At 38.9% G+C, this 22496-nt stretch overlaps 1 protein-coding gene across 1 annotated transcript in view; it reads left to right on the top strand.

Moving 5' to 3' along the window:
• Nucleotides 1-22440, top strand: part of LOC104511492 (prominin-1-A-like) — a 38455-nt gene extending 16015 nt beyond the window's left edge. Inside the window, exons 2-12 of the mRNA XM_010154127.1 lie at nt 231-289; nt 3330-3356; nt 4883-5088; nt 11574-11694; nt 14371-14434; nt 16753-16842; nt 18159-18376; nt 18796-18870; nt 20658-20721; nt 21357-21365; nt 22253-22440. Coding sequence (XP_010152429.1) covers nt 231-289; nt 3330-3356; nt 4883-5088; nt 11574-11694; nt 14371-14434; nt 16753-16842; nt 18159-18376; nt 18796-18870; nt 20658-20721; nt 21357-21365; nt 22253-22440 — 1121 coding nt within the window. The remainder of the gene's footprint in view (nt 1-230; nt 290-3329; nt 3357-4882; nt 5089-11573; nt 11695-14370; nt 14435-16752; nt 16843-18158; nt 18377-18795; nt 18871-20657; nt 20722-21356; nt 21366-22252) is intronic.
• The last annotated feature ends 56 nt before the right edge of the window (nt 22441-22496 follow it).

Genomic DNA, 22496 nt, shown 5'->3' with positions numbered 1-22496 from the left:
TTATGTAATTGATAGATAACGTGGGTATCTTCCTGTGAGCCCAAAATACACGGTTGGTTAAAAATGTTGTAACTAGACAGGTTGATAAACACACTGGTGTGCTTACCTATCCTGTTGACATTTGTTCTTAATTTCATCTTGCCTACCTAACAGAGTTCATACCATCCTCTTTCCCCCGTTTTTATTATTTATGTTGTTTAAAACTCTGGAATATTCTTGCTTATTTTCAGATCTCATCAGAAAAGTAGCACAGCAGAAGTTTGGAAATACACAAGGCGATTATCAAAAGGTAAATTGTCTGTGTGTATCTGCATAAAATAATGAAAACAATGACTTTGAAATTCAGAAAATAGGAGACAGGATTTTAAAGATATAACAACAGATGCAAGAATGAAATTTTTAAGTGATGTGTATGATATTTTCATATGAAATTTGGTACCAAAACCTTTCAAAAAAAATTACAAAGTAAATTTCATAAGCCACTGTAAAGAAGCTATGCATACTTAAGGCTCACTTACAAATTCCAGCTGTAATGTGATTGTGGTGTCTGTTGCACAAAGATTGAAGGCTCTATGTATTGAATAATACTGCTCTTATTTAAAAATGCTTAGAGAGAACCATTACTGCTCAGCTTTCATGTTAGCTTCAGCTGTTAGTCTCAAAAAAAATGAATCTATATGCTGGTTCTGGTGCCTGTGTGAAATGAAATTTCCATAGCTGACTTACTGCATAAAGTAAAATATACTTTGTTTGCTAATCACATGAAGATTATTTTCCATTCTCTCTAGATTTGTGATTATCCTGTCACAGTTGAAATTCATAGGGTACTTGGTAGCAAGAGAAGATAGAATTGAGTGCCTGAAATAGGAACCTTAACCAGGCCCACACAATGGACATGTTACTGTGTGAGCTGCTTGCTCTAGTCCCTGAAGTGGGGTGTACCTGCTAGGAAAATGAGTATGGAACTTGGCATACTGACACTGAGCTGTTGCCTTCAATCAGGATGACCTGAATGATCTTGGGAATGGAAGGGGAGAAAGCCTTGTGCTTCCATGTCTTCCTGGCAATGAACCTATTGCTCCAGTTGATAACCTCTGCATGACATCTGAGTGTGTGGGTGTTGCCGTTATGCTGTGTCAAGCGACTCTCGCCAATCCCATATGCTTTTTTGGCGGGACTCCAAGAGTGGTACATGACGAGCGGTGCCCACACACCCAGGGAGGAATGTAGGGTGGACTCGGCGGGCAGAGTCTTTGGACAAAACCATTAGACCATAGGTGATATACGTGAGCGTGAGTATACTATTTAGTAACTACTAGGTAAGTCATGAGGAATCTTAGGTAATGGAGGCTGTAGTCCTGTGTAGTAGAGACACTTGTTAAAACACTATGTCATTACAGGGTGGCAATTACAGTGTGAGGCGTGTTTAGGAAGTAAAGCAGATATAGGCCATTTGTAGGTCTCAATTTTGACCTGAATACAGTGCAAAACTTTGAAACAAATTTGGAAAAGGCAAATCTATCAGGACAAGTAGAGTCCCTCAGGAGACAGAAGCATCAATGTGAGGCAGCTGTGAAGAGGCCAGCGTGGCTGTAGATGTGCCCCTCAAGGAATTTCCAGTGGGGATAGGGAAGGGTCAGCATCACTGAGGGGTACGGGTAAGTAGTTAAAAATGCTGGTCGTGGTTTTGATCACTCAAATTTAGTCAGAATGAACTCTCAGTAGGATGGGTTCAGAAAATATATATTCGGATGATCTGGGAAACACGCCGGTATTCAGAGGAGATTGGAAGAGTTTGCTGAGCTTAGCAAAATAGTTGGTAAGGGAAGTGATTATTCCTTATAAATATATATATGGGGAGGAAACACCAGGAAGAAAAAAATGCAATTTGGTCAAAAGATGGTGCTGTCACAGAAGCAAAGGGGCAGAAATGGGCCATGTGTACATCCATGTAAGAAGACTCGCTAGTTTACCAGGAGTTGGAATCAGCCCTCCAGTAGTGAGAACAGGAAATCTGTTTCTGATATTTATCCTGTTAAATTTTTACTGTTGTTCTTCTGTATTTTTTTTTTTAACCGATTTGTAGAATGTGTTAGCTACCCAGGAGGCCCTTCCCGCTTCTGTGCTGCATGTCCCTGTGTTCCCAGTTGGGCTCTTACCATCCATGTCTCCCTGTCCCCTGTCAGGGACAGCAATCTGCCAGGACAGCCCGGCAGCTGAGTGCAGCTGCCCTGCCTGCTCGGGGGCAGCCCACTCACTGCTGCTGCCGCGGCTCTACTTCTGCTGGGAGACGTGCTTGCTTAAAACATTGAAAAATCATACTTGGTACCAGACGTTTAAGGGAGGGTATTTGTTTTCTTTCCATTGAAAGTAGAGTTCCAAATATGATTTTGAACATTTTAAGCATACTATACAGTAGAAGTTTCATAAATGTGTGTGATGCTGAAAAAAAATATCCTAAAACTTGAGAACATTTCTGTTCCTTCCACATCAGACTTTGGGTTGAGTGGTCTTGCTGTCTTTAGCTTGTCTGATTCCCTTTTCTCTTTTGCTTATGAGAAAGGGGAAAGTGTTAACAGCTGTGAACATGTCATACAGAGATGGAACAGAAAAATACAAGAAAATAGATTTTCATTGTGGAAACAAAGGGGAAATAGGATTCTTCTGAAATTCCTATAATTTAATATTTAGTTTTCAGTGTTTTTCTGAAATTACAGTGAAGAAATCAGTTAAGAACCCGATAATTAGACTTCTTCAGTATTTCTTGGATGCCTTTTCTTTTTTACTTTTGAATAATTTAAAATAAAGCTCTGAGTAATTAGTTAAGGAGGGTGAATTTTGTGTGTAAAGTGTTAATGTTCCAAAACTGCTGCTTTTATGCCAAAATAAAGCATTGAAAAGAAAAAGTCAGGAATATCATCACTCAGTTATGACAGACAGAAATTGTGAAGAAATCACTAAACCACCAAGTACTGCTATCTCTGGCCTTCTATTCTGTGAGATGTGTTGGGAATTACACAAAACAGATGCTTAGGTGGAGATACCTGGTCTGTTGAAAGATGGAAATATTTGTTGGACAAACCCTAGATTACTTTCTCTAACCAAGGAAAACAAAGTATGTGCTCTGTATTTTATTGTAAATAATTTTCCATAATTATTTAATTATTTCTATGAATTATTTCTATAAATTATTTTACTTTAGTGGCTTTTGATTATTGTTTCTGTGTTGGTTTTTGGTCATGGCTAATTATCCATTTTTTCACGTGATTTGTTTCTGTGCATGCTGCCTGTGTATTACACACACTCTCCATTTGTTTTGACTTCCACAGCCAGAAAATGTTGTCCTGACTCTTCAGGTAATGTCTTACAGTAGATGTACAGCTTTGAAAAGAAACTAACCATGTCCGTATGCACTACCTCTATTAAAACATCCATAACTATTCTTAGTGTTACCTAAAATGTGTGTTTCTATCTAACCTATTTTAAAATATATGTTATAAATTATTTCTCAAGTGTCCTGCTAACTAGAAAACAGTAATTCTTTTACAAAATCTAGCCAAGTTCTTCCATTCATCTAGTTTGTATTCTTCAGAAGGGATAACAGCTTTTAACCTGCAGTTAATAATTTAAAAAAAAAAAAGGTTTCATCCTAGAATTGGTAATTAGGTCAGAAATTTGCAACTCTGCTAATGGTGATGGTTGCTGCATTTGGATCGGTTGGTAATTAGGGATTGTGAGGAAGGGCATCAGCAAAGCTGGAACTGGAGCATGATTGATAGCTTGTGGGAAACTGTAACTTACTTTGCAGGACAATACACAGCCTCAATTTCCTCCTTTTACTGCCAAGTTGCCCTTGTGCTGGTGGATTAGTAAAACAGAAGAGGACTCAAAGTACTAGTGTGAGAATTAGTTCTCTGAAAATTGGAAAAGGCCAGGAGAAGGGAGATATATCAGGGAAGACAGACCACTGGGTCACGCTCACACCGTGCTGGCTACCTTTGTGTGCAGACACCTGCCCGATCCTTCTGGATATGTTGGCTTGTGTTTGCAGCAGAGGGAAACAGCACAGCCAGCTCACGGCTTGTCCCCTGGAAGCCACGTCGCCTTGCATGGGGCTGTGCCAGTGCTGCCTAGTCCAGCTTCTCGGTCCTGGGGTACTGGCACTGCTTCCAGCATAAAAGCTAGTTAAAGTATTGCATTGCATCGTTCTTTTTTACTCCTTCCAGCTTTTGAAAGCGTCCTTTCAGTTGCTGCTGCTTTGTTGTTTGGCAGCAGAACAAATGCCTTTACCTGAGAGAGCTTAAAATCCACTCCTTCATGTTTTCCATTCCCTAAGCAGTTTTTACTTCAGTGGTTTGGAGACACCTCTGCCACTGCCATCTATCATCCAGTGAAGTACTTCCCTTTGCGATCATACAAATCTTTGCATTCATACCTGATTAAAAAGGACAACAAGCTAACTCCCCCTCCCAGATGAAGTTTTGGTCTAGTCAGCTCTGCTGACATTTGTGGAGCCTTTTTTGAAACAGATGTGAGAAACAGTAAATTTATGGTCCAGGGAATCAAATGTGTTCATTTTTAACCTATTTCAGTTGTGTCGATTCACATTTGTTTCTTGTGAGCATATTTCTCTCTTTGCACTCCATCCTGTAGTTTACCTAGCTAATATCCTAGCTAAATAATTATTAGCTATCAGTATCTTCAATGTTGTGTATCTTTTTGTTAGGAAAATTGTCAGTTAATGACAGAACACACCACGTCCATAACCTCGGTAACTTAGTAGATGGTTTAGTCTGTAGTTTGATTTTTAATTACTTGCTCTATATTGATTGCAGTTACTATGTGATATCTGCTATTACCACTATTTTTGTCTGAATTACAGGCCATCTACTATGAAATCGGTTTTATAGTCTCCGCAGCGTTGGGATTGATATTTATTTTGTTACTGCCTCTTGTGGGACTTTGCTTCTGTATGTGTCGTTGCTGTGACAACTGTGGTGGGGAAATGCATCAAAGACAGAAGAAAAATGCTGACTGTCAGAGGAGCTGTTTTGCAACATTTCTTTTTGTTGCTTCTTTAATAATAAGGCAAGTGTAATAAAGAGAACAATATGAAGCTTGGTATAGCGCTAATTTTGCAGTGTCATATGACGAATAATGTTACTGTATTAGCCTACAGGTGCAGAAATTATTTTATTGGATTAACTAATATTACTGCTTTTTAAAGAAAATGTGACTGCATTATAAAAAATGCTGCTACTTTTGCTATCCACAGGTCATTTTATGCTTGCTTGAGAGGACTGTAGGTGTGAAACCAAAAAAATTAAGCTTGAATTCGGCAAACGACGTTTTTGCCTGTCTCAAAATGGCAATTGCCGAATGTTACCTTGAACTCACGAGCATAAGACACTCTGTCCTATGTTCACTTTTCGTCCCATGGGGAACTTGAGGTACAACATAGTGCTTCGTTCTTTATAATGTAGTAGTGGTGAGAAAAACAGTTGTGTGACCTCCTTCAATATTTGCTGTCCTCCAGATTTTCTTAGCAGCTGGAAATAATGGGTTTGTTCTTGGGCTCTGAGTTGTTTAAACCATGCATGCGCTCACTGTAAAACCCTGGAGTTTGGAGATATTTTTCTGCTCTTATCCTGTTCTGTGCTGTGTGTGTAATCAGTCATGAGGGACTACAATCCAGACTTTTCCCAGTAGATCCTTTCAAAATACATTCAAAATACATTGTTTGTTTTCAGGCTTTTTTTTTTTCCCCTTCAACTTCTTCATATTTTCTCCTGCCTACTACTTACTTTGTGATTCTATTTATTAAAAAAAAAACCCTTTTAAAAAATAAGGCTTTTGATCTATTCTGTGTGACTGTTCAGTCACATGGGACTGATTTTGTCACCTCACTGTAACCTAGAGTTTTTTTACTACTGTTTGTCATGACAAATTTGAGACTCTGCCTATGCTCAAATGTAGACCATGCTGATATCAGGTATGGGAATATGCTCTTTTTTCCCAGGTGTCACTAACAAACATGACACTTAAGTATTCTGAAGACCAGAAAGCTGAATGGTATTGTAGGTGATAGATGCACCCTTGCCATGATGACAGGACAAAAGTTCTTCATAGCACAGTGGTGCCTCAAAGAATGTAAGTTATTAAATTACCTCCCAGCATGCTGAAACTGAAGGTAATCACAGAGCTTGCCAGACATCTTTACACGATCTTGCGGGATGCTGTGTTGCAGGACACTACGTTCCGGTTAAAATGGCTGAGGAATGTTGCCTGTCAGCAGAGAAATTAAGGGATTGTCCCTTTTGTTGGTCTCTAACTTGTGCACTTGCCAGCTATTCTTGTGGTGTTAAGTATACCCGGCACTGGCAAATGCTTCTTCCCAGGTTACGACTGGGAGATCAGTGACCCCTAGTGACATGCTTTTTGGGTCTAAGGAAACGGTTGCTTTAACTCATCCTTTTTTTTTTTTTTTCCCCCTCTCCCTTTTGTATAAGACATCAGGAGTATCAGATATTGCCCCTGAAGGAGGGGTTGGCTTGAGCTCTGTCAGCAGGTTTCCACAGGTGGAGGTAATCTCATATGACTCCCTGGCTAAATCTCTAATGCTCTGAGTGCTGTGCAAGGCAAGATGGGACTTTACAGGGCTAATATTTCTGACCCCTGCCTGCCCGCATGCTCAGGTCTCCAGTGTGCCTCTGTACAAAGCAGGATTCTGCTGCCCTTCCTGGATCGTCTTTCACAAGGGAAGAGAAGATGCTGTGCTGGATCTGTTTAAGCCCATGTCAGTGTGCTTACTGCTGTGCTGAAACACGAAAGGACAGTCTTGCTGGTAGCCGCCATTGCCCCAACAAATAGAGAAAGCCTGAGATTTATTTACAACTGTTTCTCTATTTCTTGTACTCAGCCCAAGTCTCCTTGTGGATTTATACTCTACTTTTCTTCCAAGTTACCGTGCAGTTTTGGTTTAGGTGGCAGAACAACCTGTAGTTTGTTCCAAAACCACACATCTCAAGGTCTGTGCCACAGTTGCATACGTAAGCTGTCCTGTGCAAGAAAAATGATTATGGCTACTTGCAGACAAAGCCAAAAGAACAACAGCTTGAATGATCTAATAATACAGGGTTACACCAAGATGTGCTATGAAATCTCTAAGGTGGGTCCTCTCATTGTTCAGGTATAGTTTTAAGTGCCTGCTGCACTGGGGGCCTACTATGGGAGTCTGTCTCCCAAACCCCTGCCAGGTGACTGGAACACCAAGTGCAGTGCCACTTCGGAAGAGGCATTTAGCAAGGCACGTGTCCGTCAGAGTACCCTGAACCCACATCTCTGCCAGCGGAGCTTTGCTTTTAAGGCCCTCCAGAGGAATGTGTGTGTGGACAGCTGCTGGAGGGAATGGGAGGGATTTGAAGGGGATGTACCATCTACGTGTATCTTCTGCATCTTCTCTCTATCTGTCTTGCAGTGTTGGTTGTTCTGGGATTCTCTGTCAGTGGATCAGAACTTTGAAGAGCAGGAAACCTGAGCTGTTTCTTTTAAACATTTATTTAGTTATTCGTTCAGTCCTTGGTATGGAAAAATAGGTTCAAGCTATCTTTCCTTGGCTGGGAAAGACGGGTCAAATGCATGGTAGAGTATTACTAGGGGAAAGACGTCGAACACGGAGCTTTCAGTAGATTGTCTGTATGTAAGTAACAATGCTTGAAAACTCTAGTGACATGGGGATGGCTTTTCTGTGTGTCAGCATGTAAGTTCACACTGACATATATATGCTGGTAATGTAGATTTTAGAAGGTTTCAGCTAGTAGATTTTGCTCTTGAGAAACATTATTTCTTCTCATTTTTTCCACTGACACAGTGCACTCATAATTATGATGAGGTTTTAATACTAAGTTTACTAGAATAATATGTAAAGGAAACACAAAGATGACAGTTTTTTTAATTAAAAAAGAGTTCTAGCTAGATGTGCTCTCTGAAGGTGAGGTGTACATGAGGAAGTATGGTGTCCTCAAGGAGGCTTATAAGAAGCAAGTCAGAAATCTTGTGATTATGTTCACAGTTGTTTGCCTTAGAATGAATAGTCCTTCAGGTGTGTGATTTCCAGTAGGTGCATTTTGTGTTGATACATTTCTTTTGGTAGATTTGAGTCAGAAACACATGCATTGGTTTTGGTAATTCACAGGATTTGTACAAGAATGTCTTGCAAGGTAGGATTCTATTGCTTAAGGGCACAGTATGTAGAAATAATCTCTAAGATAGGTAGCTGAGTAGGTTTGATGTTCCTAATTTATCATTAAAATGACTATGTCCTTTTGTTTAAAGGTTAACTGAAAGTTTAGGGACAGAGAATTGCAATTGCCTTTTATTTCCTAGTCATCTGCAAGCTTAGGCAAACACAGGTTTTCTCTGGGGAAGAAATGTAATGTTATTAGTTCCTCTCCATGTCAGGACAAGGAAGGTACATTTGATTTTGAAGAAAGTATACACTGCAATACCAAATGCAATACTGGTGTTAAAGAGTGTCCTGGGTATTAGACAGAAAAAATACATAGTTTTCTGTCCTTTCAAGAGAGCTTGTTTTATCCACAACTTCAAGAAAAAACTTCTGTTATTGTGTATGAACCTAGGGAAAGCCAAGTTTGAAGGAAGGGAATGATACCTCGTGTCTTGGCAAGTTCCTCATGCGGGCTTTGTAGGCCTCTTGCTGTTGCGACATTGGTAGTGCATGTTGTTCAGAGCCTGGGAATCAACGTTATCTGAAAGAATTAGTGAAAAGGTTGGGTACAGAAATCTCCATCCCATTATTTTCTTAAATTCATTAGCTAGTAGTGAGAAAGGCGGTATTTCCCCAGTATGTAAATCTGTTCAGGGTTTCTGTTCTGTGAATGGAATTATTTTGCAAGCACAGCAGAAGGAAAAGCATGGCCTCCCCCCTGCAACATGATTAATAACATCTATGTGGACCTGTGAAGCCTGACAAGAAATTGAGTGTGGAATATCAGACTCCTGGAGAGACAGTTTAAACAATTCTCTAAGCTGTTACAGAAAAGGCTTGTCCTTTTTATTCCTGCTTTAGGCCTCTGTCCTTGTAGCTGCTTATTGAATGTTGATTCAAGGCTCAGTTATATAATAAATAGATTCTCTCCCCCCCCCCCCCCCTCGTGTCATGTATTTGTTTAGTTATATTCAGAATGTAGTTGCAATTGTTCTGAGTGCCTTGTCTGCTTAAAGCATCTCCACTAGCTTGTTTCCTCCTACTCCTTCCCTTTAGGAAACTGAAGAGAAAAATGATCGTGCTCAAGTCTTACAAAGTACTGTTTTGTTAGCTTCAAACTGACCTTTCTGCTCTGTGAGCATAACTTTGAAAAGACATAAAAATGCTGGCTGTCCAAAGAACAAGGATGTTGTTAAAAACTCTGAACCTGAGTGGTATACAAATACCAAGCTGATAGCTTGAGATAGTTTGTCTTCTCATTTAAAAAAAGAAAAACAAAACTTATAAAAACAATTGCCATCACTGTGGAGTGAAAAGAAATGAATCATATTTGTCCAAAATGAAACTGCTTGCTTCTGCTTATGTTGAAGAGTTACTGAGTTTCTTGGCATTTTCTGCGTTCTGAGTTCTCATCCCATGGGTGGTAGCTGATGGTAATGGCTGCTCAGGTGTTGGTCGTAGTGAAAATAAAACTATGGCATTTGCTGTTAGTTAAATAAGTAATAAGATAAATGTTGCTGTCCATTCATTAGTGACTTCTGGGAATGTAGTTAATAGTCAGTTTTGAAGACACTGCTGTGACGTTTTGGGTAGAGAAGCGGCCTCTTCATGTCAAACTCTGTCATCCTATTCTGATTTTTTTTTGAATATTGAGAAAAATGTTAGTGAAGTAGTCCTAGCAGACCAGCACCTGTGGCATATAATCTTGCCATCTCTCCCTGTATCATGCTCTGAAATCAGAATTTTCCTTCTAAGAGTACTTGCCAGAACAGCAAAAATTCTTATACTTAAAAATTCTTATACTTGAGACCAGTTTTACTGGGAGAACAAGCCTTCACCTTGTTTGGGAATGCTAAAAATAGGAAAAGCAAGATAAAGATAAAGGTTTGGTTTTGGGACACTGATCAGAGGAGATGAGCATCATCAGGGTGTTTGTTCCTATTATCAAATCATGTTATTCTAGGTACCCATTTGCTCTCCACCATCTCAGTTCTCATCTATGTGGCTGTATTATGGTATCCTTTGAACATGCATTCTTTGGAGTAAGATTTATACTTATTGTGTATATTTTGCTCTGTAGGAGCATGGTAGGGGTTTTCTCTTAAGACTTACTTAAATATATTAGTATTTAGTTCTTGGCACCCCAGTTTAGGAAGTCTGACAGTCTGGGAGGAGTACGGAACCATTTGTGCTAGTGACTCCCTTTCCTGTCCTTTGGATGTCTGTGATGACCTTTCAGGGTGCTGCCTCTCTAGTACTGAGCTGTTGTACTACCATGCAAGAGAAGAGACTGAACAAATGTGCCATCCAGGAATTCCCTGTAATGCACCTGAGCGCAGCCTCTAGGCAGTGTTTGCCTGTTGAGGATGTCATGCCTGTGTTGAGTGGATCTGTGCTGTCTACCAGCTAAATCTGTGGAAAGGTAGTGCTTATCCCATCAAGTGAGTTTGTAGTCAGCCTGCTTTTGAAGCTATTACCACTCCAGTGGTTACTCTTGATTTTTTTGGAGGTTGTCTGAAAGGTTAGCTGTTGTGAATGTGAGATGTTTAAAAACATCAACAAAAAAAATCCTTTTGTTTAAGTCTATTTTACACATAAACTAACCAAAGAAACCTAAGGATCATGAGAGAGCTTTTGAAACCTCTCACAGGAATTCTAATTGCCTTTTTACTTACTGTTTGTGCAGGTCTGCCATGCTGTAATTAGAATTTTACAGTGGGGAATGATCAAATAAAAAATAATCAGCAGCAGTGCTGACTGGAAGTCTAGCTTGCTTTCCACCTTTTGTTTAACTATCAGAAAATGTTAATATATATTATTTTAGCATTAATGGGACTATTCTTCTGCTTTTAAAAGATTTATGCAATTATGTAAATAAATTGGGCCATTATGAGTAAATGTTGAAGTTTTCAAATGTAGAATATTTCTTTTTACATTTATTTTATGAGCACTTGCTTGCAGCAGCGTCAAGGGTGATGATACTTGTAAGAGCCTAACGTTTCTAAGTCTCGTACAATTTACCGAGGCTGTACACATCTTCTGTCAGCATCAGTGTAAATGAGTAGCTACCTGTACATTAATAACTTCAGAAGACTTTAGGTTAACATTGCTTTTTCCCTTCTTATGAATTAGTAGTACAATATCGGCCCTTAAAGCCAATTCCTCGACTCTGCCTCATGGTGCATGTGAGAACTTGCAGGGGGAAAAAACCCCGAAGTTTGTAAATTTATGGAGACCTTTATTTTGTTAATGTTGGGGTTTTTTGCTGTAACTTTTTGGTTCTACTTTATGTCAGAATGGGCATTTACAGTAATCAACTAATATCCATTATCTGTCTTTTTTGTAGTGTTGGAGTGCTCTGTGCATATGCTGCCAACCAGCATTTAACTAACCAAGTCCGGGGAGCAAAGAAACTGGTTAACAGTAATTTTAAAGATCTGAAAGTTTTCCTTAACGACACTCCAGCGGTAAAGAATTCTTTTGTTTATGGGGATGTGGGTGGGAGGGGAGAGGTGTAAGAAGGAAGTATTGCAGAACATAATTGTTTCTTTCTATTTGATATAAATCACACCTTGTTTATTCTTTGCGTGTCGGTCTCACAAAGAAGAATAAATGATGCAAGGGAACACATTTTCATGTAGCAGTAGATGTTTGGGAGTTATCCTGATGGATCAGCATTCCTTGAGAAACTTCAGAGCTTATACCTTGGAGTGTGCTGCAGTGATGCTTGTGGGTCCTCTCCCTCCTACTGAACTAGTGTAGATCACTAGCAGAAGGTGAAGCATTTGGAAAAAAAATATGGTATTAAACGTAATACATTTAAGATATTAAATGAAAACTTGGATTCCTTGTTGCTTTTCCCCATTTCCTCGTATTTTGAACTTATGTGTCTGTGCTCTGGGAGGGAGCTACAATCACTTTTTGTCCAGAAGTGTTTCTGACTGTTTTTTTCTTTAGTGTGACACTGTGCCATACTGGACAGGAAAGATTCTCTCCTTTCTACTTCCAAACTTTCCTCAAAGTCCCAAAGGCAGTCCTCTGCATATCTTTTTTGCACTGAAAGAAAGGAATGCTAGTGAGGAAGAACTGTATACTTTCCCATGTACAAATTACAGTTTGTTATGGATTAGGAGGAAAAAAGTCCAACAGTCCTACTATCTTTGCTTCCATTACTTTTAATTAATTTAATCTAATCAGTTTTTCTTGCATGTGACTGATACATTAGAAATAGGTGGAATTCACACAATTAAGGGGGATCCACCGGTGTGGTTGCATTCCAATTTCTCTAACTCTGGGCTTCCATAACCTAAGAGCTGTTTTTCTGCTGACAGGACTGTGTGGGACATCTAGGGGATGCCATTAAATGTTTCGGTCTCTGGAGTTGTTCCCTGCACAATTACTCATTTGTGTGCAGTGGTGTGACAGGTGATGGAGGTATGTGGTGGGAAGTGGCTGACAGTCTCTCTTCAGAGTGCTCTTCGTCAGTCTGGAGCCGACTCAGGGCACAGAAAGATGTCATCCAGTTGCTTAGACTGCCTTTCGCAGCACGCTGAGCGCCAACAATGGGAAACGTTGGAAGTAGAAAATCTGTTACTTAGAAGTAACTATCTCAATAGGGAGAAAAAATAGACATTACCTAACAAGTTAATAAAAACGCCTGAATTACTGAATTTAAGTGTCAGGCCTTGAATGATTTTGCCAGGGGTTCCTCAAAATCTCTTAGGTAGTAGGTTTTTAGTTTCTGTGCAGGATTATTAATTTTTCTCTTTCAGACTTGGTGGCACTTAATGATGCAGTTGTCAGATATAACTTCTAAGTCATTTTGACAGACAAGGTACACAGGTATCATGTATACACTCAGACCTGTAAGAATTTCATAAGGGCAGAAGGACTTCAGCTTCTTGAAAAAGTTGTAGAATCTAACTAATTGGCTATAAAAGTCTGAGATCCTAAGTGGTGTCCTTGACTCATCAGTATGAGGTGTACAACGTGTAAGAGGATTTGTCAAAAGGAGTCACATGTTAAGAGTTCATGTCATAGGAGATTTGCAGACTAGGAGTATTGAGTGATAACACTCTTAGTTACACAGAATCGCCTTTTGTCTGTGACACTGCTGGAGACAAAGCAAAACCTGTAGCCCTGCAAAATTCTAGTCCTCAGATTCGCCTAGGAAAGCAAAGCAAACAAAAATATGCCTACGGCTTTCTTAATAAGAAACTCAGTTTTTTTTTCTGTTTTTTAGAAAAAAGGTCAGCCTCATGCTTTGTCATTTAATTACCTCTGATAGGTTGTTCTGAGGGTGCTTTTTTGACTGTTGCTTGTTTTTTCTTTACTCCATGGGAAGTTGGAAGCTGCAAGCTGGATACACGGCTTAGATGTTTACTAAAGTGTTTAAAATTGAAACCCCATTTGTCAAGTGTGCTAACCTTTACATGAACTCAATAGGGGCAGGATTTTTTTAAACATGTAGAAATCAGTGAAGGTGATTTAATGTCTTTTTAAAATCAGCGTAGCAAGATTTCCACTTGGGGTGGTTCTTTGGATAGCATTTTGTCCAAACCCAGGATCTGCTGATAACTAAGTTTTGCTGTTCGCTATAGTTACGGTGTCTTGGTAGAGCCCAAGTTGTGGCTGGGCCAAGTCCACCCCGGGGGTAAGGACAACCACTTGTATTTAGGTGTGGAGCAGCCAGCTCCTTTCTGCAAGAGAAGCTCTGAGGGGCTGCCCAGTCTGGTTGGTGAATTGCTTGAAAATTACCACCCCATCAGCTTGCCACATGTCTTTCTGTGAAGGAGAAACTAAGGCCACTAGAAAATCAAGTAACATAGAAGAATACATGCAAAACCTTATTGGCCTGCCTGCCTTGAAGCCTCCATAAAGCTGCTACTTAGCACTTTTAAGCCGAATCATTTAGCCCAGAGATGTTCCATTTAAGTAGATATCCCAATTAAACACATTTTATTACATGCAGTTCTGCCAAGCAGGGTTTTAAAATACTTAGTTAACTGAAAACAGTAGAAAGCCACGTTTCTAGGAGTTTGCACAAATATTTTGATGGTTTCAAAGTGGCAGTTTGACTCGTTATTTAAAAGCATTACTCTTTTCCAATTATTTTAATAGGTTTTTTACCATCTTCTTTTCAGCAAATTGACTACTTGGTGAGCCAGTACAACACAACTAAGGATAAAGCACTCGCTGACCTAAATCGTAAGTACTTTGATTTAAAGGGGGTTAACGATGTGTATTTAAAGACTTCAGTAAGATGATGTAAACAGCTCATAATGCAAAGTGAAGTTTTATTTATGAGAATATGGTTTTCAAGCAGAAGCGCTGTTCTCAGCGAAAAATGAGACTAAAACCCTAAAATTGTTTTCACATAAAATATCTTGGAGCTGGTGTAATGCGTATTATTTTCTATAATAAAAGTATTTTTTATCAGATTGCTTATGCATTAAGTGAGACTAATATTTTATTTGCCTTTTTATAGTACAGTAACTACTAATACTTAATGCTTTTTAAGAATATTATTCCTCATTTTTTTAACTGTGGAGCCAAATGTCAAGGAACAGAGCTACTAGCTGTTTGGATGGTTCCAGTGAGTGAGAGATCTCTGTATTTATTTTTGTTGTTATACTTTTGTCCTCTACTCAGCTACAAGCTGAGGTATAAGCTTATCTTCTTCCTAAAGCTGCTTAACGTATTAGCCATTTCAGAATGAGCAGTTGAAAAGCAGTAAATAAAACTTGGAATACAGCTGCAGCACTTTCCCCTTCAACACGGTTGTATTATCAGGGCTCACCTTTTAACCCTCTCAGTAAACAGAAGCAACCAAACTACTAATTGATTTTTTTTTTAAACAATTTAAGCATTGCTTTCCAAAACTCATAATAATGGAAAGAGCTGACCATATTCAGTGCAGATTAGAATTCAAGATGCAGTATTAGTGGGTGTTAATAAATGTGTACAGGTCTGCATTTCAGACTGAAGTGAAATACAGAGATACCAAAACTGATTTTAAACAGGGTTGTTGCTGGGATCCAACTATGCAATTGTGGCAGAATACCACTTAGCATGAATTGACTCATCGTGCCCAGAATCTATGCTTCTGTCTAGGTTTAAAATGTATTTTAAAGTTGGTTTTCAACGCAGCCAGCCCAGCACACCCAGAGGTCAACGTGTCTTGTCTGTGTGAGACTACCAAAGCACATTGAATCTGGTTGTGAAAGTCATAGTTGTAGTCTTCCTACTTAATTCTAGGCAGGAATACTCTGGTCGGAAAAAAGTGTCAACAGTAAGTGGTAATAATACTAAATTAACATCGGCATTTCAAGTACTAGCTTGTAGCTTCCCAGGCACTCCAAACAAAATTTCAAATTAAATATTTATTTGTTCTCAATGCCAGTTTAATACTCCAGTTAACAGGAACATCACTGGATCTGTGATGAGAGTGCCCATCAATAAATAAAGATAGCTTTTTTTTTAATTTTCTTAAATACCATATTTAAATGTGTGACACCTGGTGACAAAAGGATTTCATTTTAAGGGAATCAACAATAGCATAAACCTCAAGAGAAATGTAGCTGAGTTCGGTTTGCCAACCCTAAGGAAATACTGAAAATTGTTTTCTGCTTGATAAAAATTCTCATCCCAAGCCAGACGTGACAGTGTTGGCAGTAATGGATGCTTCTGTACCATTCGAAATTCCCATTTCATCAAGAGCAAAAAATCCAAAAAGCTGTTTGCCCTAATCTGACAGTAGAGGGGACCCAGCAACTACCTAAAGGATATGTTACATTAAGGTGCTTCACCAAACTCTGCTCGGCAGTTGTCTGGCTTTTTTTGCTGAACTAAACTTCGTTTCTGTTTGTGGTCAGCGGGAGAGGAGTTTGGAGGTGGGGATAGCAGTAGGGAAGCATGAAGCCAGCGCTGCGAGCATCAGTGCGGAACGCTGTGTGTAAGGGGGCCGGGCCTGGAGGGACACACTTAAGGGATTTCAATGGAGATGGCTGGCAGGTCTGTGTTGTGAGTGACCTTGGCATTGCTGGATACATGAGAAAAGGAAAAGAATTCATTTTCTTGTTTGTCTTGTAGTACAAAAACATAGGGTATGGTGAAAGAGTTCGCTACAAAATCCCTGTCCAGATGTTGGACCTCTTTAAGATAGATTGTGGGGGAAAAAAGGACTGTTTCCAGAAAAAAAGTAATAAATGCAGTGAAATAGATACTTTGGAGTTTGCTGAAATGTTATATGTCTTCTATGTAGTCAAGTGCTAGTGAATATTGTCTGCCATATTTTGATTTGCTGTTTTAATTTATATGCCTATAGCTAGCTAAAGGAGAACTGTGTTCCTGCATTAGTGACAGATCTTCTGTCACAAAGATCTGACTGTCAGGTCTTAGAGAAATGTTAATAATATATACGTACTTTCTTAAGTAAGAGTCTGACAGCACCTATGCTAAGAGGTAGTTTACACTGAACTAGTGTGTAATGTTTGGGGGTTTTTTTTACTCTCTCTGTACTACAGATGTTGGACCTTTGCTTGGATTCAGAGTTCAAGAACAGCTGGGAAAAGAAGTGCGTCCCGCACTTGATGCGGCCCTGACAATGGCAGGAGGTGAGGCTGTACATATCATTGTATTCATGTTCTGTTGCCGTGGAAAGACAGACATCACCTTTCTAGTGCACAGCATGGGATGGCTTTATGCAGTACCATGATTCAACTTATCTTTTTTCTACATGCCTTGATGTTTCTTTTAAACTGAGGATTTCAGATATTTTAGGTTTTATAAATAGATCTAAAAACTAAATAAAGATTTATGTGCCATTGTTGATGACTGCTGAAACTAGGTATTGAAGAGAGGTGCAGTCTGAATTGCCTGCTCCAGGTGATTGTCCCTTTCCATTGAATCTGAGTGAGACAGGAAGAGTGTGCTTTGAGCTGTCCATAGGTCTTTGCAGGTTATTCAATAGGTTAGGGAATGAACATACAACAGCTCTGTCCTATAGACTGCCAAGCTTATTATGAGAGTGCTAACAATCACTTCTTCATTGTATCTTTAAGTTTACCATTGCTCATACTTTGTTTTGTCTCCCCTTAAAAAAGAAATTTCTTTTATTATTTTTTCTGTTTAAAGGCTTTTTTCCAGGAATCAGATATAGTATATAGAGCAAAGGGAAAGACATCTGTGAACTTGAGTCACTTTGGTTTTGTTACCCATAAATTCTTTCTCCTTCACTAGTCATCGTTTTCCTTTTTTGCTTTATTTCTCTTATTTGTCTTGAAGTCAAAGTGGAAAGGGCTATCAAAGGTAAAAAATACAATAAAACCTTGTGTTGTGTGAAGTGCACTTTATTTTTGTAACTGTTGTATTTTTAGTTGTATCTGTGTGGTGTTTATGTCTACTAAACATCTGTTCAGTGGTTGTTTTTTTTGGTTTGGTGTGATTGGGATGAAATCCAAAGCCAGACAGTTTTGGACACTCATTAATGTTTGCTGATGAAACATGATTTTTTCCCTTTCATCTTGCAGTTAAATTAGAGTTGGAATATAACCAAAATACTGCAAATACTGTTTTGTAGATACGGGTTTTCTTTTAATTTTAAATGACCAAGTGTTTAAGTTCTTTACTGAGACCACTGGGTAAGGAGAGTTTTTTTGGTAGAAAAGCATAATCTGGGAAGTAGATAACCTGTCAATAAAAGTAGCCTGAGCACATTCATTTCCTTGTAGGATAACATCAGTGATGTATTTTTATGTGCAATAAATACGTATTCTGTGCTAGAGGGTTTTTCTGAGTGGGGGAGCATGGTTATGTAAATCAGCATTGTTAGGAATATCGTAGCATTTACGCGTGTGCACTTTCTCTTCCTATCTGTATCTGCAGACTGGTTTCTAACTAAAGGCTTTAAAATAACTTTACGTCCTTGCAGCCATCAGAGAAACAAAGGAAGCACTGGAAAATGTGAGTGTCTCTGTAGAGGTTTTGCAGGAGGGAACAGAGAGGCTTCATGCAAACTTGACAGATGTTAAAATGCATCTAAACAACACCCTCAATGATTCTGCATGCTCTGCACCTCAGGCTGCCTCAACTTGCAATATCATCAGGAATTCATTAAATCAACTGAATATCAATGCCAATTTTAGTGGGGTAAGAGAATATTTTTTTCTAGACTCGTACATGGTGATTGCCTTGAATAAGCCTTGCACTATCCCTGCAACTTAATGGCTCCGTGTGTGCTGTCACTTGTGAGACAAGTGACTTTCCCTTATTCTATGTTTCTGGGTAATTCCAGTCACCGTTTCTATCTTCTGTGTAGAAAAGGATAACGTGTGTTTCAAAAGGCTGTATTAAAATGCTGCTCTGGGCAGTGAAATAATCTGCCCTCCCAAAATTACTGAGGTTAAGCTTTACTTTTTATACAGCAAAGGTTTCAGGAACGTGCTAGAAAGATTTTACTACAAGTGGTCTTTCTAGTTTCTTTACCCTGTCTCCTATATTCTAAATAATTAGTAAATTAGCAAGTCCTACTGCTTTGACGTGACTCAAGAATGCTTTTTCCTTCCTAGTTGCCAGGAGTGAGCTCACAGCTTGCCAAGGTCAACGATGTCCTTAAAATAGACCTTTCTAGTCTGGTTCAAAAGGTATGCTTCTTGACAGGCTTGTAAACTGTTAATTAATAAAGCGAGATGCTTATGTATCACTTGTTTTCCCTTGGCCTTCTCAAGCAGAACTCTCGTGTTCCTGCCTCATGGTGGATATCTCTCCTTACTATGCCAAGATATAATATTTGAAATTATGAATGTAGTACTTTATATCCCCAAGACACTACAGATCAAAAATGTATTGCTAATTGTCTGCTCAAAAGAACAATCTTTAACAAAGGCAGAAACATGGATCAACTAATGTGGTCTGTGGCTTTGGTTTTTTTTGGTTCAAAGAAAAAAAAGTTCCATGCTCTCCTAATTAGTTGTGTTGTATTCTAGCTATTTCAAGATATCTTTCAAATTCTTTATGTGCATATTTGATACTAAATTTGGTGCAATGGACCTAATGTTATTACTGTGAGTATTTTTGCAAGACCATCCACAAAACACCATGATTTACATCTAGACAAGATGGCTTAAGCAGTTTAAAAACCTAGCAATCTTGAAAGCATTTGATAGGAATTGAGGCATTTTCTGAAACCAAAGGCTGTGTGCTGGGGGCTCAGACCCCTGCCTGCTTCTGAAGTGATCAGGCCTGCAGGAAGCAGGACTTCAGGCATCCATTTCAGTGGCTTCTCCTTTCTGTCCTGATGAGCTACTGAGCTTGGTCCCCACGGTTTAGATTGTTTCTTTCCCCTTCTCACTAAAGAAAGCATTGCAGTGTCTGTAGAGGCAGTTGGATTTCACTGTTTGTGGCATGTTTAATGTTCAGAAGGCACAGAAGTGGAAAGAGGAGGTACTTGGCTGGTGCATGTTAACTCCTTTCACTTGGGGACCCTTCATACATCTGTTCCCAGTTTTGCATGAGAGAGATCTGGCAGGCATCAGTACCATAAAGTTTGAGGTGATTGTGACTGATGTAGGTCAGAAAGCCAACCATATTCTGGGCTACATCAGGAGAAGTGTGGCCAGCAGGTCGAGGGAGGGGATTCTCCCCCTCTACTCTGCTCTTGTGAGACCCCACCTGGAGTGCTGCGTCCAGCTGTGGAGCCCTCAACATCAGAAGGATATAGACGAGTTGGAGCGAGTCCAGAGGAGGCCACGAAGATGCTCAGAGGGCTGGAGCCCCTCTGCTATGGGGCCAGGCTGAGAGAGTTGGGCTTGTTCAGCCTGGAGAAGAGAAGGCTCCGGGGAGACGTTATTGCAGCCTTCCAGTACCTGAAGGGGCTACAAAGAAGCTGGGGGGGACTTTTGACAAGGGCCTGTAGTGACAGGACAAAGGATAACAGGTTTAAATTGAAAGCAGGGAGGTTTAGATTAGATATCAGGAAGAAGTTCTTCATGGAGAGGGTGGTGAGGCAGGGGCACAGGTTGCCCAGAGAAGCTGTGGATGCTCCATCCCTGGAAGTGTTCAAGGCCAGGCTGGATGAGGCTTTGAGCAACCTGGTCTAGTGGAAGGTGTCCCTGCCCATGGCAGGGGGGTTGGAACTAGAGGATTTTTAAGGTCCTTTCCAACCCAAACCATTCTGTGATTCTATGTGTATCTAAATGTAGATTACTTTTTTCAGGAAATAACCTGGAGAGCAAACTGAATCTGAATTACACTTGAGTTCCTGTTTTACTTTGACCTTTTCTAATGTGCAGTGATGAAAATGTATATTTCATAGTATTACCATGTACCTTTCAGCATTTGTATACTTTTACTCTTTGTATAAAATGAAAAAAAAAAAAAAGAAGTAATTTGGCAATGAGAAACTTAGAAGTTTTCCAACTTTTCTTCTTAGGGTTATGCAGCATTTAATGATACTCCAGACCTAGTGGTGAATCAAACCCGGAACATCTTATCAGGTGAGGACAAACTATCTTCAGTTTGATTAATGTTGATACTTTTATATCACTTATTGATGTTATTGTTTTCTGGGCTAAAGATCATTAAAAATAGAAATGCAAAACTTTTTTTTTAAATATATATTTGGTACAACTAAAAGACGCTGGAAAGCAACTGTGTCCTAATGAGGACCCAAAATTAAATGTAAAAATAGACCATATGGTATTTTATGGGGGAGTTTTAATTGTTAGGCTTTTTACTGCTCAGGTAATAAGAAATCTTGGGATCCTAACTGCACACTGACACTTTATTTGCTTGAGAAGCTAATTTTCATTGACCGATGTGTCTGTGGCTTATTTAGGAGTGTGATGTTAAAAAAAAAAAAACCAAAAAAAACCACCAAGAAAACCCCACACAACCTGAATCTGCCTTCTGCTGTATTAAAATGTAGTGAATGAAGAAGGGGAGGTAAAAATATGCCTTAAGGATAATTTAACTGTCTGTCTTAATTGTTTTGTTACTTGGGCTTTAAACTGTTACTCTTTGGCAGTACCTGGACACTTGACATTTGACTAATACGTAGTATAGTGAATGAATACTAATCTGTTTTAATTTTTGTTCTTGCATTGTGGACCTGTTCTGCATATATAAACAGCTGTTCCTTGTAAGTTTTTCTTTTCTTTTTTTTTTCTCTTAGGCAAAATGAAACACAGTATCTATAGAAGCCTAGTATACTGTGTGAACTTGCCTAAAATAAAGCCAGTTTTCTAAAACTGAGGTTATGCTTTTCATTAGGAAATACAGTGCAGATTTAATAATTTTTGGTAAATGATATGCATAAACACAGACAAGCCATCTTAATTTATCTATTATAAACTGTTGCGGGTTTTTTAATAAAAAATGAATTTGAGTTACAAATCAAATAAAGAATGTATAAGTGAATTAATCATGTCCTTGTGTATCTAAACTGTAAGTATAGGTTAGCATGCTCATAAATTTGAGGGAAAAATGGCTTTAATTGATCATTATCTCAAGAGTGTTGCTAACTAATTGGAATTAATTTATTTAAGTAGTCTTTATTAATAAAGATTGAAAATAACTAGTATAGATTCTCAATATAGGCAGCCTAATTTCTTTCAGTGTTATATTCCCAAGGGATGGAGTTTAAATAGGTTTTGATCTTTTACTTCATAAACTTAGTGACTAATTGTCTTGCTCAGTGTAACCATTTGCAATATTGCATGAAAAGCAAGATTTAAGCTGGCTAGATAGAAAGTGACACGTTCATTATAACGAAAGGAACGAGAACTCTGGCTCGACATCTACATCTTTCATCTTTAAATTGAATGGTGAAAATAAAATGTGCATTTTAAAGTGCCATTGTGTTACTTTGAAGTTCAGTGTTTTTGTTGTCTGCTTGTCTCTTCCTCATGCTTGTCTTCACGGCTTGCTTGCTGCATGTGCAAATGGCTTAATAACATTTATAATGCATACGTGCAATGTAAATTTCTTCCCTGAATCTGTAACAGTGCAATATGTTTTTTCTTTTAGATATCAAAAATGTGCTGGAATCCATTGGTTCAAATATCACTAACTTCACAAAAACACTCCCTGTTCAGAAAATTTTAGCGGATTTGACAGTATATCTTACACAGAGTGAAGCGTACGTTCAAGATTACTTTCCAGTAGTAGAGCAGTACGATTTCTACAGGTATGTACAGGAAATAAGGCAGGATTGAAGTGCTACCTGTTGTTAATACTTTATAGTATTTTAATATTCTCTAAAGGCGATTGT

The sequence above is a fragment of the Eurypyga helias genome, unplaced genomic scaffold (assembly GCF_000690775.1).
Source record: "Eurypyga helias isolate BGI_N326 unplaced genomic scaffold, ASM69077v1 scaffold30386, whole genome shotgun sequence".
In the NCBI taxonomy this organism is placed as follows: domain Eukaryota; kingdom Metazoa; phylum Chordata; class Aves; order Eurypygiformes; family Eurypygidae; genus Eurypyga; species Eurypyga helias.
The sequence above is the reverse complement of the archived record's forward strand: the minus strand, read 5'-3'. Positions and strand labels throughout refer to the sequence as shown.